We start from the raw sequence: 16,174 nt of genomic DNA on the forward strand, positions 1-16,174 counted from the left end.
CTGAAATGTTCATGACTATTTGTAAGAATGATGGCCTGGGCGAGTGGTACATATCATTGAACCTATCCTCATGGTCCACTGAACTCCTTTATCTGTGGGCTGCCCAAGAGAGTCAGATGTTTGTTCTTCCTTAACTCATTTATGACCACTTATACGCAACATTAATGGGCCAAAGGGTCGAACAAGTTGTTACATCTAATCCTGCACTAGTTTTCTTATACGCAATGGAAGATTCCTTCATGTTCAATTACAATCCATATACAGGACTTGCATATTGATGGCAATGCTATGCCAATCAATGGGTTCAGCATTTTGACCCTATTTATTAATGTGCTGCTGAAGGAAAGCATAGATGCATGACTGCATCATGGTGATTTAGATGCACTGTCATTTATCTGCCAGCGCTTTGAACCGAAGTGTTACTTTGAATGACTGTGTTTAAATAAATGGAGTTTGCACAAGACCACTTTGCACCCAGCATTTATGAATATTTTCATTGGCTTCCATGATATGCATGTCTTTGGAGTGATTCTGAACCAAATATCCCTTGCACATTTCTATAAATAGATAGATTTGCGATATTTAAATTAGCAGCTACATGCAATAATTTTCTTGCATACTTCATGAATGCTCCATTTCAAATGGTGAGTTTGAGCATGTAAGTATTCTCTTTTTATTCTTAGTTGGCTGAAGGTGAAGCTGGTACATTGGCAACAGTGATGAATTTCCTTGTCCCCATTTGGTTTTAATGAGAGAAGGCTCATAAGATATGGAAAATGATCCATGTTTTCTCAAATTTGGCATTCATTACAAAAGATCAAGAAGGTGTTGAGCTTTTTGGAAGAGGAATATTAGTTTTATGGTCAAGGCATGTCATTTGTTTGCTTGGCAGCAGGTTGTTGGCCAACAATTTGGTACTTGATCACAGCCGAAGGCTACTAGGGGGAACAGTGCAAATGCCTTGGGGATGATTTCAAGAACATGCCTGAAGAGATCAAGCATATCTGCTGTCTCATCGGTGTCTGGTTTGAAACCAGACTTTGTAAGGAATTTGCATGGTGGCTCAGTGGTTAGCACTACTGTCTCATAGTGCCAGGGACCTGGGTTCAATTGCACCCTCAAGTGACTGTCAGTGTGGAGTTTGCACATTCTCCTAATGTCTGCATGGGTTTTCTCAGGGTGTTCTGGTTTCCTTCCAAAGTGCAAAGATGTGCAGGTTTAGGTGATTAGCCATGGAAAATGCAGGGTTACAGGGATAGGGTCGGGGTGGATCTGGATATGATGCTCGTTGGAGGTTTTGCGTGAACCTGATGGGCTGAATAGCCTGGTTCCACACTGTAGGGATTCTATGATTCTCTGGAAACATGCAGGATAAAGCTGAGGCATTGGAAAAAGTGCATGGCCCTTCAAACATTTTCTCTGATTCATCAAGTACCACCTGTCCACATTTACAAATTAAGTTACTCTGCCAAGATATGCTTTTTTTCACAAACTTAATACAATTTTTTATATGCTGATGCTGAATGATAAATTTTAATGTAATAAGTATTTCCTCGTTCATTGTTTTGTAGCTTTCCGAAGAGGAGAAGATTCAACGATATAGTGTCCTTTCTGAGTTATATGACCTGATAGGTTTTCATCGTAAAGCTGCCTTCTTCAAGCGTGTAGCAGCAATGCAATGTGTGACACCATCAATCGCTGACCCGGGGTGGAGAGCTTGTTATAAACTGCTGTTGGAGACGTTACCTGGATATAGCTTGTCATTGGATCCCCAAGACTTCAAAGGTAAAATTTCATTTTTTTCCATCTCTTAAGCTTGAATAAAGCTTATGCATCTTAAATTCTAGTTCATAATCAACGTTATTCCACTTCAAACATTCTTTTCCTGTAAGTGCCAGAATTGAATGTTGATATTTTGCGTTTGATCTGATTGGGATCTTTCTCATTCCAAACTGGAAAGCTGTTCAGTCAGTAATGTTCATGTATTGCTGGCCAGATTTTTTTTTTAAATCACCCTGCCAATGACCAGACTTGGGATGTTGACTAAAACATGACGTTTTGTTCGCAGTGATCACCATTTCAATTTTTGGTCATAGAAATAAAAGGTCTGCTTCTCGAACTGAAGATATTTGCACCTTTTTTGGCTTGTTCTATCAAATCAAGGCCTCGAGGAAAATGTTAAGAGCAGCCAAAGGTTGAGATCAGCCAACCTCACTCCATGTTGGAACTTCCATGTCAACAGGGAGTTCTGTTAGAGTGGTCCAATTGAAAGGTACTGGACATACTTAGCTGTGCATGCAGCAGACTGCAAATCAAAATATTTATTTTCTTAAAACTTTACTGTCATTGTCGATTACGTGTTGCAGTGAAATGAGCATTGTTGTGATCTGAGACCAAATAGCCATATTGTAACAAAAATTTGGCAAGGCACAAGGGTGTTTTTTTGGTTCAAAGTAGATACAGTGCAAGGTCCAGGGGATTTCAGTAAGAGAATGAAGCCACATGGCTTTGCGCAAACAACAATTGGGCCTCCTGTTTTTAGAGTAGTGGCTGCTGCCCCAGCCCCACTTTTCCTATAGGCCTCATTATTTATATTAAGTGATTTTATATTAAGTGAGGTTTTGTTGGAATGCAAATAAGATGTTATAGGAGAACTACCTGTAATGTACAACTCCCAACACCACAAGTTCTAATTGTGGCCAAAAGTGTGGTAGTTCTTTCAGTGCTGTTTGGAAATCCGAGTAAATCCTCTCTTGGTTTACTTTTAACTGTCCTACTTATATCTTCAAAATAATCTATTTAATTCATCAGGCATAATTTGCCTTTCATGAAACCAAGTTGACTGTTTGATTATTTTACATATTCCTAAATGCTCTGCTATTGCACTTTCTGTAATAAACTCCAACATTGTATCAATGATAGATGTTAAGCTGACTGGACTATAGTTTCCTCTTTTTTTTTTTGGTCTCCTTCCTTTACTGAATGAAGATGCTATGTGGACAGTTTTTCCAGTTCTCTGGAACTCTTCTAGAATGTAAGAATTCTTGAACGATTAATGCCATTGGTTACACTAGTCATTATATTTATTTCCTCACCTGAACCGTTCAATTACTTAGTTCCTTGGGAATGCTATTGATGTCTTCTGTCGTCAAGGCTGACACAATGTATATATTCAACTTCTTTCCTGGTTTTCCATTTTTATATTTCTCCTGTTCTCGAACACCCCAAGATGCATGTCAAATAAAAAAAACAAAGTACACCCTATAGATATCCCCACAATAGCCCCCACCCATTATTGACTTGGTATGTACGATATCTTAGGTTTATAAAGGATTACAGTACTTTATTTCTGCCAATCTAGATTTGAAACTCCCTTTTAAGAGCCATTCTGTTATGTCCTGCCTCAATGGTTGCTTGCTTTTCTTTGCTGGATCCATGCCTACCAAACTTGAAGATTACGGTCCTTTACTTACCTATAGGTAGAATTATGACTTTTTACTGACAGCTTAATCTTTTTCCTTCAGCTTTAATCTTATCCAGTTGCATCAAGCAATACTGCCTATAAGCTTTTCAACCCTCACTCTCAGCTGTGCTGATTGTTAATAGCATGTGATATCTGCTGAGCCCAATCAATTCCCAGAATCTTTGTGGAGCTTTGATCCGAAAGCTAGCTGTCTACTAACTCCTTAAATATTATCTTGAGTTCTGTCAGTACAGAGATATACAACTACTCTTGACTTCGCCCAGAGTCCCCTGAATAGATCTCATGTGGTTCAACTGCATTTTCAGCAGTATTGAGGGAAGCAGAGCTGTCTTTCATTGACTTCTACACTGCCTGGGACCTTTTGAATTCTGTTGACCTTTGATTTATCACCTCGGATTGTTTGAAACCCTTGCAACTTGTTCCTTCCTATTTTTGGGCATAATTGCAGGTAACCCATATTTTGGAACATCCAACTGTAACATCCCCTTTGAGCTGAGTGTGCCGTGCATGTGAAGTTCTCAGACTGCTGGCTTCTATTGTAAAGCAAAGATTACAAACAAAAATGAAAACAAAGAATTTGGTACACTGTTATCACAACTCAGCTGAAATCAGTATGCCGATAATTATACCTCACTGTTCCACAAGTTGCCACCAAAAAGTATAACTATGTAAAAATTCCACTGAGACCACTACAATTTGACTTGCCTGACTATCTGAAGCAGCACAAAACAGATCAAACCAGGTTCCTTTTGTAGCATTGTGAATTACTGTACTTGTTGGAGAACACATTTCTTTCCATTGTTTTTGTAAAAATTAAGATTCCCAATTAATTCAGCTTCAACTACACCCCTTCAATATCCCCAAACAAATGGATTCTTAATTGTAATTAAAGCAGACAAAAGACAAATAGTTTAGAAAAGAATATAGATAGAACAAACAAAGTTTTGAAGAGCAAAAGTCCAGACCTCAATTGGAAAGTGCTTTTTCCCCTCAAAGTTCTTTTTGCATTGGTCAAACGTAGTGTCAAAAGTCTATCGTGAAGGATGCCCCTCCAATTTGATCAAGTGAACTCTTTTTTTTCTTGTCAGAATTCTTTCTCTTAAACTTTTTGGGGTTTTCTCTCTTCACCACAGAGAGAGGACGACAGAGGACACTGCAGGCTCAATGTTTTCAAGTGTCTACTGCACTCAACATGTTTTTAAATCTTGATCAAAGGCTTGTTAACAGGCAGAATTGCCTTAACTTGAAAGCTTTTTCCCCTACTATTCATTCTTAATCTCTTCCTCTTTTTGCGTCCAAAAAAAAGCACTGTATTGGACAGCTCAACGATATTTAACACTTTTTTAAGTTACAGAATTTTTAAAATTCATTTTATAGCTGTCCAAATTCCAGTTCAGCTTTGTAGTCCCTAAATATGAAATCTATGATCTTTTATTCTGATGTAAGCAGCTGATGAATTTGAGAAAATTTAGCATAATCTACAATTTAGATTGTATTGCTGACCAGATATTATCTATCAGTTAACAATTTCTTCTTCACCTTTTGATTATGTTTCTGTACCACCAACTGTGTTGTTTGCCTTTTGTGACATTTGCCATTTGACATGTGACAGTTTTTACCCACTGTGGAGTAATGCTGTTGTTAGCTCCTACTCCTGCACACAGCTGGCTTAGATCTAATTGCCTTAACTTAATGCGACCTGTATGATTGTAATGTATGATAGTGATTCAACCTAGCTATAGATAATCTACTTTTATATTTTAAAAAAGTTTCTGTATTGAATATAGTTTCTTATATTTATTCAGATTTGGTTTTGTCAAGGTTGCACACCATTATTGGCATGCCTGCTTTTATTTTAATAAATATTTTTATTTAAAAGAAATTTTAGGTTTTTTACAAAATTACAAAACCAATACAAAATAGTATGACAACTTTATAATATAGTAGCAACAATAGAAAACAAACTGCTACTCTCCTCCACAGACTACAGAAACACAAAAAAAGCAGAAAAAGTAGTAAAATCTACAGTTAAATAACCAAGGAGAAGGAAAATAAATAAATAAACAGATGAAATAAAATTAAACCAAGTTATAACAAGGTAAATGAAATGATATTCAATTAAATTACTTCGCTTAGCACAATCTCATCACAGCTCCCCACCACTGGGAGCAATAGCAAGTAGACCTGTATTTGTTTGGGATTCTTCCTCCCAGGGGCCCCCAAACCGACAGACATGGTCCTCACGGCTAAACAAAGGCCCTGAATGATATAGCTGATTATATCTACATCAATATAATTCAGAAAGGGCCGCCATGTTCTGTAAAACAATTCTGTTTTCGGTGCACCATATTTGTAAGGAAGTCCAGAGGATTGTGTTCCATGACTACACCAACTTGGGAGTCTTGGGGGATTCTCTGACACTCAGCTCATTAGAATTACCAAAAAGAATATTAAACCAATTTCTTTCCATGTGCATCCAGGGAGGGAAGATTTGGGAGACCCAAAAGGTGGGATACCAGATCCAAGTTAACCTCCGTTTCCAAAACCTTAACCAAAACACTCGCTATGTCATCCTAACACCTGTGGATCTTGTGGCATGACCACAAGCAGTGAGTAAGAGTACCAATCTCCATTTTGCACTTGGGGCGCACTGGGGACATTCCTGTCTTGAATTTCGCATGCTGTTCTGGTGCCAGGTGAGCCCTATGGAGTACCTTCAGTTGAATAGCCTGGGTCCTATTGCAAATAGAGATCTTCCTAACATTTTCCTAGATATCCTCCCACATCTGAGGAGATTTCCACCCCTAACTCTCGAGCCCAGGTTTTATGTCGCCTTTCAATGTCCTTCAAAACATTGCTACCTAACAGGTGATAGAGAGTGCTACTTGAGAGAACGCCCATCGATCGGAGCGCACTCCTCTGTGTCCAATTTGTAAGGATTAACCATCAATGTAGTCTCTTTATTTTACTTTTTACAAAGTCCCTAACCTGAAAGTAATGAAAAAGATCCTTCCTAGATAACTCGAACTTCAGACTCAGCTGTTTCGAAGGACATCATGACCTCCCGCCAAATTGATGTCCTAAACAGGAGATTCCTCTGGACTCCCAGAGCTTAAAACCAGAGTCCATCGAACCCGGCTGGAATCCCGAAATTCCTACAATGGGTGTGAAAGGGGAAGTCTTTTTTTTGTAAATTGCCCTCACCCTGCCGCATCCATGCTTTCACTGTAAAAACCCTAAACACAGTTATCCATAGCAGTTCTCATCCTGGCCATAAACAACAAATTAATGAGGATGGGGGGGCATTTTGTCTGGGAGGCCTCATTGTCTAGGCAAATTGATCATGGATCATGACAAGCCCATTCAGCCACATAGGATAACAAGGAGCTCAATTGGTACTACTTAAAATCCGGAAGAGCTAGACACCCCCCCACCCCTCCCAACGGAAGCTGCAATTTATCCAGCTTAATAAGAGGCCGCTGAAGATGCCAAATTAAAGATCCAAACCAGCTGTAAAGCCTGCGCAGTGTTTGTCTTGGCAGCATCAAAGGGAGCATTCTCATATGATATAATAAGCGAGGAAGAATATTCATCTTAACGAGATGATATCCTGCCCAACCAAAATATCGGAAGATCTTCCCAATGCTGAAAGTCCTGCCTGATTTTCTATCGCAACTGCTCCTAATTGGCTTTATATAATTGATCGCAAACTGGGATAATAAAAATGCCTAAATACAGAAAACCTCCCTGTGACCACCGGTAGGGGAAATGCGTTCCATCCCCAAAGTTGGATATACTAGTAAGACCCCCCACAGGCATGAAATTAATTTTGTACCCTGACAAGAAACCAAATAGATTAATCACTTGTATTAAGCAGGGCACAGATGTCATTGGATCGGTTAAAAAGAGAAGGACATAATTTGCATAGAGGATAACTTTATGCCTGCCTGACCCTACCTCCAGGGCAGTTATATTGGGATCCGTCTTAGATTTAGATTACTTAGATTTAGATTACTTACAGTGTGGAAACAGGCCCTTCGGCCCAACAAGTCCACACCGACCCACCGAAGCGCAACCCACCCATTTCCCTACATTTACCCCTTTACCTAACACTACGGGCAATTTAGCATGGCCAATTCACCTGACCTGCACATTTTTGGACTGTGGGAGGAAACCGGAGCACCCGGAGGAAACCCATGCAGACACAGGGAGAACGTGCAAACTCCACACAGTCAGTCGTCTGAATGGCTTCCATCAGCGGTTTGATCACCAATGTAAATAGCAGTGGCTAGAGAGGGCACCCTTGCCGGCAGCCCCTGCGGACACTAAAGCTATCTGATCTTATACTGTTAGTGAGCACCGCTGCTTTCAGATCACTATACAGTACTGCCACCCATTTGGTAAAAGCCTCCCCAAGACCAAACCGTTCAATGACATAAAAGAGGAACGACCCTCCACCCGATCAAATGCTTTCTCTGCATCCAGGGAGACTATCAAACCTGGGATCACTCTTTGCTGACATATTTGGACCATATTTAATACTCTTCTAATATTTTTAGTGGACCTATGACCCTTACTCAAACCTGTCTAGTCCTCCTTTTACAATAAAAAGCAATAACTTCTCCAACCTTAATGCTAGCATTTTCGACAGGGTTTTAAAATCCACATTGAATAATGATGTGGGCCTGTACAAAGTGCAATCTTCTGGGCCTTTTCCCTTCTTCAGGATAAGAGAAATATTTGCTTCTCTCAAAGATGATGGGAGGCAGCCCTGACTGAATGAGTAATTGTACATATCCAAGAGTGGCCTGGCCAGCTTGTCTATAAACTCTTTATGAAGCGTACTTTGAAATCCATCTGGTCCAGGCGCTTTACAACTCTGGAGCAGCCTCACCGCCTCTTGCACTTCCTGAATTGTCAGGGGGGTACTCAAAAAGGACACCTGCTCTGATGCTACACCCAATAGGCCCAAGGCCTAAAAGGACTCCATCTTCATCTTTCTATCCTCACAGCCCTCCGACTGATACAGCTTAAAAAAAAGCTTTCTAAATTCTCCATTGCAAGTAAGAGTACTAGTACTCTCTCTGATGGAAATAGTAGATTGGGGGGCATTCTTCTTTCTGGCCAAGTATTCTAGATATCTACCCGGTTTATCACCATACTCAAGCAGTCTCTGGGTTGCAAAAGAGATTTCCCTCTTTGCTGTTTGGGTAAGTGCAGCTTTCAAAGTAGCCCTAAGGGTTGTAATCCTCTGTAATTTAGGTATAGACTGTCTATCAAAATATGCTAACTCAGCCGCCTTCAGGCGAGCCTCGAGCAAATGTTGCTGTTCTCCCCTCTGTTGTTTCCGGGTTGCAGGGTAAGAAATAATTAAACCCAGTGCATAGGCCTTGGCAGTCTCCCATAGCACTGATGGGTTGTTGGCCATGCCTGAATTGATATCAGAAAATTTTAAACTGCTGCAAAAAATATTCTAAATTTGCGACCTTTCAGGAAAAAAGGGTCCATGCGCCAGTGCCAGAACCCACCCACCAGCTCAGGCCTTGACCTCCATATTCACTGCAGCATGATCAGAGACCGCTATATTCCCTATTCTGCAGGACAGTACCGAGTTCAAAAAGGCCGATGGGACCAAAAAAAAAGCCAATTCTGGTATAGCACTTAAGTGGATTAGAAAAAAGGTAAAATCCCTCCTTTCAGGGTGAAGGCATCTCCATACATCCACCAATCCCAACTCCTTCAAGTCCACCAACTATCTGGGTTGCGGAGACATACTTGCAAGAGCCCTAGGCATCCTGCCCAACTCGGGATCAATAGTGATTAAAGTCTCTGCCTTTAGTTGTTTGACTCGCCCCAAGGGCCATCAATCTAGAGAGCGCATCAGTTATGAATTTAAAGGGATATGCTGGTGGGCAATATACATTCAGAATTTCGTATTCCTCTCCATGTGTTAAAGCTTTAAGTATTATGAAACGCCCGGACTCGGGCTTAATTTGGCCTAGCATTTGAAACAGGAGGCTCTTTGGAAGAGAATAGCCACTCCTCTGCTTTTCGAGTTAAAAGATGAGAAAAGCACCTGGCCGAATTCTCCCTGTTGCAGCTTCAAATGCTCCTTATCCGGCAAGTGTGTTTCTTGTTACAAGGCTACATCCACCCTCTCTTTTCTAAGGCTTGACAGTATTTTTTTATTCTTTTGATTGGTGAATGACTCCCCTTAACATTCCTGGCGCATCATTTAAGTGAATGGCTAGCCATGATTGTCAAAGCAGTCTGAGACCCCTGCGCTGCCCCCACCCACCCAAAGGAAGAACCCCTTTCATAGCGCCGAGTTCAAACTATGAACATAGAACATTACAGTGCAGTACAGGCCCTTCGGCCTTCGATGATGTGCCAACCTGTGGAACCAATCCAAAGCCCATCTAACCTACGCTATTCCATCCTCATCCATATGCCTATCCAATGACCATTTATATAACATGTTTTGGAGTTTATAACAAACTAATAGCTGAGCAAATTTTGCATCTGCATGTGAATTCTCTCATAGAGACATCTCTGAGAATAGAAACAATTATATGACTGACTTTTCTTTCTAATTTTTTTGAATACTTTTGAAAATTTTTAAATATGATGTACTCTAACTTCAAAATCTTTCTACATATACAAATTCCTCTCAATACTGCTAATGGCAAAGGGGTGGCGAGCTCAGTTGGCTAGAGCATGTGGTTCAGAATAACACCAAATCATGGGTTTGATTCACACTCTAGTTGACGTAGGTTTGGGATCTGCTTCCATGCAAGGCCTGAGGCATACAGTCACGGTATTACCTCAGGATCAACTATCACCAGACAATGAGGCAAAGGAACAGATTGGACGGATTAATAAATGAGGACTTAGAACTTACGTTGGTAGTTGAGATGAAGCAAAAAAAATGCACAAGGTGGGAACTAAATGCAAAAGGATCATTCATGAGAGTTAGCAAAAAGAAAAAGGTACATGTGTAGGAGCATAAAGCTTTGTAATTTCACTCTCAGCATGTGGACAATATTGGTTATGCCTGCATTTATAATCCTTACATAACGTGATGGTATGCCATATTCTTAAACTGCTGCAGCTCATCTGGCGAAAGCACTGTCAGAATGAAAGTCTTGTTACAGAGGAGTTGGAGCCAGCAGCCTGTGGACAAATGGAGCTTTGGTTTGCAAGAAGTATCTGATTTGTCTGTGATCTAGGGACCAAGTATCAATGACAAAAATCTTCTGCTTGCCAGTAATTATACGATTGGCTCCCTTGGAGCTGAACAGATAGGGGTTGTGAATGTATTGAAGAAGCCATTGGGCTCCTTTTTCCTCTGCAGAAAAATAGACGCCTCATGCCTGAAGAAAGCCAGCTTATTTTTCCCTCAGCAAATACTGCAAGCTGTGGCTCTTAACCACTAAGCTCGAGGTTTTGTAAGTGTCAATAGCTACCTTGTACCTTCCACAATGAAAGAAAGTGTCTGAAGAAGCAGTATCAAGCAGCAGCAAGTCCTGACAAACAAAAGGGACCATCTCAGTGAACCCTGTAACAGGGGCTATGTACCTTCATAGCTTTTACCTCCAAGCACCACACCTATTTTTCTTCCTGTGTGTGTGTGTGTGAGAAAATTATAAGAGATTAGAGTTTTAACAAGGAAAGTTAAATATCAATGGTTCACACTGTTTATCAACACCAAGTTTTATTTATTTGTATTAATAGCAATACTTGGTAATTCAGAAACCTGGTCTGTGCTTTCTGTCAACATGGGCCTAAAAGACAGATAAACTAGGTAATTCTGTAAACTTTTGAAAATTTTTCGCATTTGTTGAAACTTGGGAAATAGCAGGGTTTAACAGCCAGTGCACTACCCCAGTGAGGTGTAACAATGGTCATACTACATATAATTTACTACAAACAAAACTCATGGAACAAAAAGATCAATTGGCATGGTGCCATTAAGTAAATTGCCAAATCTTATTTCCCTCAGTCTCTCACTTGTGAACGAGTGCACATTCTCATCAACCCTCACTTGAACAGTACATAAGTTTAAAAATGCAACCTCCAAAACTACTAAATCAAAACTTCTAACAACTATTTCTACAACATAACAGCATAAAACATAATTGAAAGAAGACTTTCCCCCTTGTCCACCGGGGGTGCTCATACCACCCATTAATCCCACCATGATCAAGCCATGCCCCCGCCCTGGACACCACAAAGTAAAGAAAAAAAACAATATCTTACGACAAAGTTAAAAGTGGGCACCCGACTCATCCCTTCTATACCGTAATCCTAGGCACTCCTCATAAAACAACAACAACAACAAAAACCTCTTCCCCACTCTCTTTTTCCCCCCCCCCCCCCCACCCAGAGTCCAAACAAAGGATGACTGGGAGGGGGAAAAGAGGAGAAAGAACAAAAAAGGGGAAAGGAGATAATTATGACCCTGACACATTAAAAGGAAGACCAAGATTACCCTCCCTCCTCCCACCCGCGACAACCAGGTAAACCAGGCACATTATAGAAAAAAAGGGGTGGAATTGAATAGTTGTCCATATAATTCTGGCCAGTCGATATATTTTAGAGCATCCAAGAAGTCCGTTGCCTTTTCCAGTGAATCAAAGTTGAACACAGACCCTCTGTGGCTGAAACGCAGTGTTGCTGGATATCTAATGGCATACTGGATATTCAGGTCCTTCAGTCACCTTTTTACCTCATCAAAGGCCGCCTCCTTGTGAATCACGAGGGAAAAGTCCTGAAAAAACTGATTCGTGATCCTTTATACACCACAGCCTGGGGATCCTTCCCCAGTGCTCTAGAGTTTTCCAGCATCATTTGTTTGTCTCTATAACGCTGAAGTCACACTAGGACTGGGCGGGGGCACTGGTCCGATCCGGGCCTGCACATTGCAACCAGGTGAGCCCGCTCGACCCCCACCTGGCATATCTCAACTTCAAGCCTTGGAAACTGGAACCCATTGCTCCAGAAAGCTGACAAGATGGCCGCCTTCCTGCTGTTCGGGAAGCCCCAGCAACTGAATGTTCTCCTGTTCCCCAACGGCCTAGCTCGATGTTCCAGGGCCTGAACCTGACCCCCTGAGGATTCAGCCGTGATCTCTGAAGCCGCGGTCTGTTCTCCATCCCCCTGACAACCTGCTCAGGACATTTGATCTCTAGGTCATGCCTCTGCAGCATGACTGAGGTTGATTCCAGCCTGGCCTAGGTCTCCTCCAACGAGTTGATCTTCTCTGAGTTTTGCGAACTCGGAGATCAGGCTGTACAGGTGAGTCCTATGGGGTGGCTGTGGAGGCCAATGTCACAGCCATGGGTGTGACCATTGCTGCGGGGCAGGGGGTCCCTGCCTGATGCGAGCCCTGTGCTCCTTTTCCCTTTAGTCATCTTTAAAACTAGCACCAGTTCTGAACAGTAAGGTGCAATTGGTTCCAGGGGTCAGGAAATAGCTATTTTAACAAATTGGACAGTGAAGGGAGGGTGAGTGCTCCACTTTGTCTGGGCTCTGGTTCAGAGCTCAGCAAAGCAGACCTACCTGGGTCGCCGCCATCTTGAATCCCCTGGCATGCCTGCTTAAGTGCCTTTGACATCCTAGCTATTCCCCACCACTCTGGTTGCTGACTTAGTTTTGTGTATCCCATTGTTTGCTGGAATTCCATTTTGATCATGCAATCCAGCCACTTTACAAAACAAACCCAAATGCAATGAGTTATTTTTGAGAAGGGGTATATTTAGTTATGTCTGTTGTCTTCATACTTGCTGTCAGTGCTTAACAATTTCCTCTGCATATCTCTTCCATTTTAAAAAATATATCATTTGATATTTGAACTCTGATTATGATCATGAAATCAATGTGTGTCAATTTTGGTCCTCTGTGGTACAGTTATTCTGATAGTAATTCCAAATTAATATTGCAGGAACTCACAAAGGCTGGCCAGCATTGCAAATGCGCTTACTCCACGAACTTGTTTATGCTTCAAGACGAATGGGAAATCCTGCTCTTGCAGTTCGCCATCTGTCTTTCTTGCTTCAAACCATGCTTGATTACCTCTCCGATCAAGGTAGTTATACGGTTATATGGAACATAGTTATTTTATATCAGTGTTAGTCTTGACACAAACTATCTTGTGGCTGATTTGACTACACTTGAAATCTCTAGACACATTACCAGAGTCATAGTGATAGAGACCATTTGGTCCAACATGTCCATGCTGACCAGAAAACCCAAACATCTAGTCCCATTTGCCAGCATTTGGCCCATAAACTCTAAACCCTACCAATTCATGTTGTAATTGGACCAGCATCCATCACTTCCTCTGGCAGCGCATTCCGTATATACATGGGAAAAAGTTGCCTCTTTGGTCCCTTTTAAATCTTTCCCCTCTCACCTTAAACCTATACCACTTGTGTCCCCCCCCCCCCCCCAAAGTGGGAAAAGAACTTGTGTAATTCATCCTATCCATGCCTCTCTCAATTTTACAAACCTTTATAAAGGTCACCCCTCAGCCTCCGAAGTTCCAGGGAAAATAGCCCCAGCCTATTTAGCCTTTCCTTATACCTCAACCACTCCAATTTTGGTAACATAAGTCTTTCTGAACCCTTTCAAGTTTCACAACATTCTTCCTATGGCAGGGAGACAAGAATTGCAGTATTCCAATAGTGGGTTAACCAATGTCCTGTACAGCCACAAAATGATCTTCTAACTCCTATAAGCATACCAAACGCCGCCTTCACTATCCTATCTACCCGCGACTCCACTTTGAAGGAACTATGAACCTGCACTCCAAGGTCTCTTTGGTCAGCCACTCTCCCCAGGACCTTACCATTAAGTGCATAAGTCCTGCTCTGATTTGCCTACCCAAAATGCAGCACCTCACATCGATCCAGATTAAATTCCTGCCACTCCTTGGGCCATTGGTCTAGAAGAGTTAGCTGCAGCCCATATCTTATTACAAGTTTAGCTTGATAGATTAATTTTTTTAAGGCTGGTCTGTTTCTGAACCTCGAGGGGTCATTTACATTAAACTGGATGATATGGTGGTCAATATATTGTCGAACGTATCGACTCTATTTAACTCAAAGAAAGCTTGCTAACTGTTTTCATGACATTTAACAAACCTGAAATTGTCTGCTGATTGTTGGAATTGTTTCTGTTTGCAAAATAAAATTGAAAGCCAGTATCAGCTCTTAGAATGACATTAAATGAAAGAAATAAAACATTGGGTTCTCAAAAAGGATAATTTAAGATTAGTCATTTATTGTGTTCCTTACAGTTTTGCAATACAAATCCTTATGTCTTTTGTGTGTTGATAATTAGATAATTGTTATCTTATTTTTCTTGGATAAGAGACTAAATTTATATTTATTCTATGTAAGTAGTTTTAAGAAGTAACTAGGTTGAAGAGAAGAGGGAAAGAAAAATACATTGTATTGTTCATCTGTAATATACTGTAACCTTTGTCTGCAGATAATTCTCGATCTGTTGAGTGTTTATAATGTGTCTTGTTTTTGTATAGCATTTCCAGTAATTCCAAGTTTTTTCCCCGATTTATGATGAGTGAAAACAATGGATATGGGGCTAGAGCACTGGGAAAGAAATGTAAAAGAATATTAGAGCTAATGGAGAAAGAATTGGAGGACAAAATAGATTTGAGGAATCTAGAAAAGCAGGAATGTAAGTTAGTTTCGGAAGCAGATCATTTCCTCTAATTTCGGAATTGCATCTGTGGAGTGGAAGGGACTAACGTATTTTATTACATTATTGGCCAAAGAAGATTGGGCAGTGAGAGCTGAGTAAATCTGTTGCAGATCAGTGCGGGGTGGGGGGAGGGGGTAGTGGTGGAGGGGGCATGGGGTTGGGGGGGGAGGTGGTTTGTGGAGCAGTGTTCAAAACAGAATTCTAAGAGTACAAGTCTAACGTGTTCCCTTTTGGGTGAAATGTCAAGCAACAAGTCCAGCGAGTTGTGGATATCTGGAAATATTCTGGACTAGATAAAAATGAGAGGCAGCTTTTAAAAGGCTCAAAGAGAGCAAATCAGTGGTGACCTGAACGGAATTTAGAAAGTGCAGGGGAGAACTTGAGCAAATAGGAGAGCAAAGAGGGAACATGAAAAACAATAATGGTTAAGATTGGAGACAATCCCAGGATATTCAGCACATATAAACAAGGAAAAAGAAGGACCCATTAGGGACCAAGGGGACAATCTGTACGAGGAACCAGCAGACACCCTAAACATTAGTTTTTGGTGTTTAAAAGAGTACTTCAGATCTGTCTGTACTTTGGGGAAGGAGGATGTCAGGATGAAATTTGGGAAGAGGGGCCAAGATGTTCTTTGAGCAGATTGACACAGTGAGTGAAGAGATATTTGAGGTTTGGCAGTCTTAAAAGTGGACACATCCCCAACTCTAGGTGAGTTGCATCCCAGGTTTCTTTGGGAGGTGAGGGAGGAAATTGGAAAGGTTATGACCCAACTTTTTAATTCCTAATGTGGTTTAATTTTTCCAAGGAAGGTGGTAGAGACAAAGTTTTTTTTTAATTCACTCATGGGATGTGGGTGATGTTGGGTGCCTAGCACTTATTGCCTTCTCTAGTTGACTTTGAGAAGGTAATGGTGAATTGCTGCAGTGCATGTATTGTAGGTTGACCCACAATGTCCTTTGAGAT

The 16,174-nt window shown here is 41.1% G+C and overlaps 1 protein-coding gene across 1 annotated transcript in view; it reads left to right on the forward strand.

The window, feature by feature from the left end:
* trappc9 (trafficking protein particle complex subunit 9) overlaps positions 1-16,174 on the forward strand; it is a 598,494-nt gene that overhangs the window by 62,706 nt on the left and 519,614 nt on the right. The window contains exons 8-9 of the mRNA XM_043689331.1: positions 1,572-1,785; positions 13,428-13,571. Of these exons, the coding sequence (XP_043545266.1) occupies positions 1,572-1,785; positions 13,428-13,571 (358 nt within the window). The remainder of the gene's footprint in view (positions 1-1,571; positions 1,786-13,427; positions 13,572-16,174) is intronic.

Source organism: Chiloscyllium plagiosum, chromosome 4 (assembly GCF_004010195.1).
Source record: "Chiloscyllium plagiosum isolate BGI_BamShark_2017 chromosome 4, ASM401019v2, whole genome shotgun sequence".
Classification (NCBI taxonomy): Eukaryota; Metazoa; Chordata; class Chondrichthyes; order Orectolobiformes; family Hemiscylliidae; genus Chiloscyllium; species Chiloscyllium plagiosum.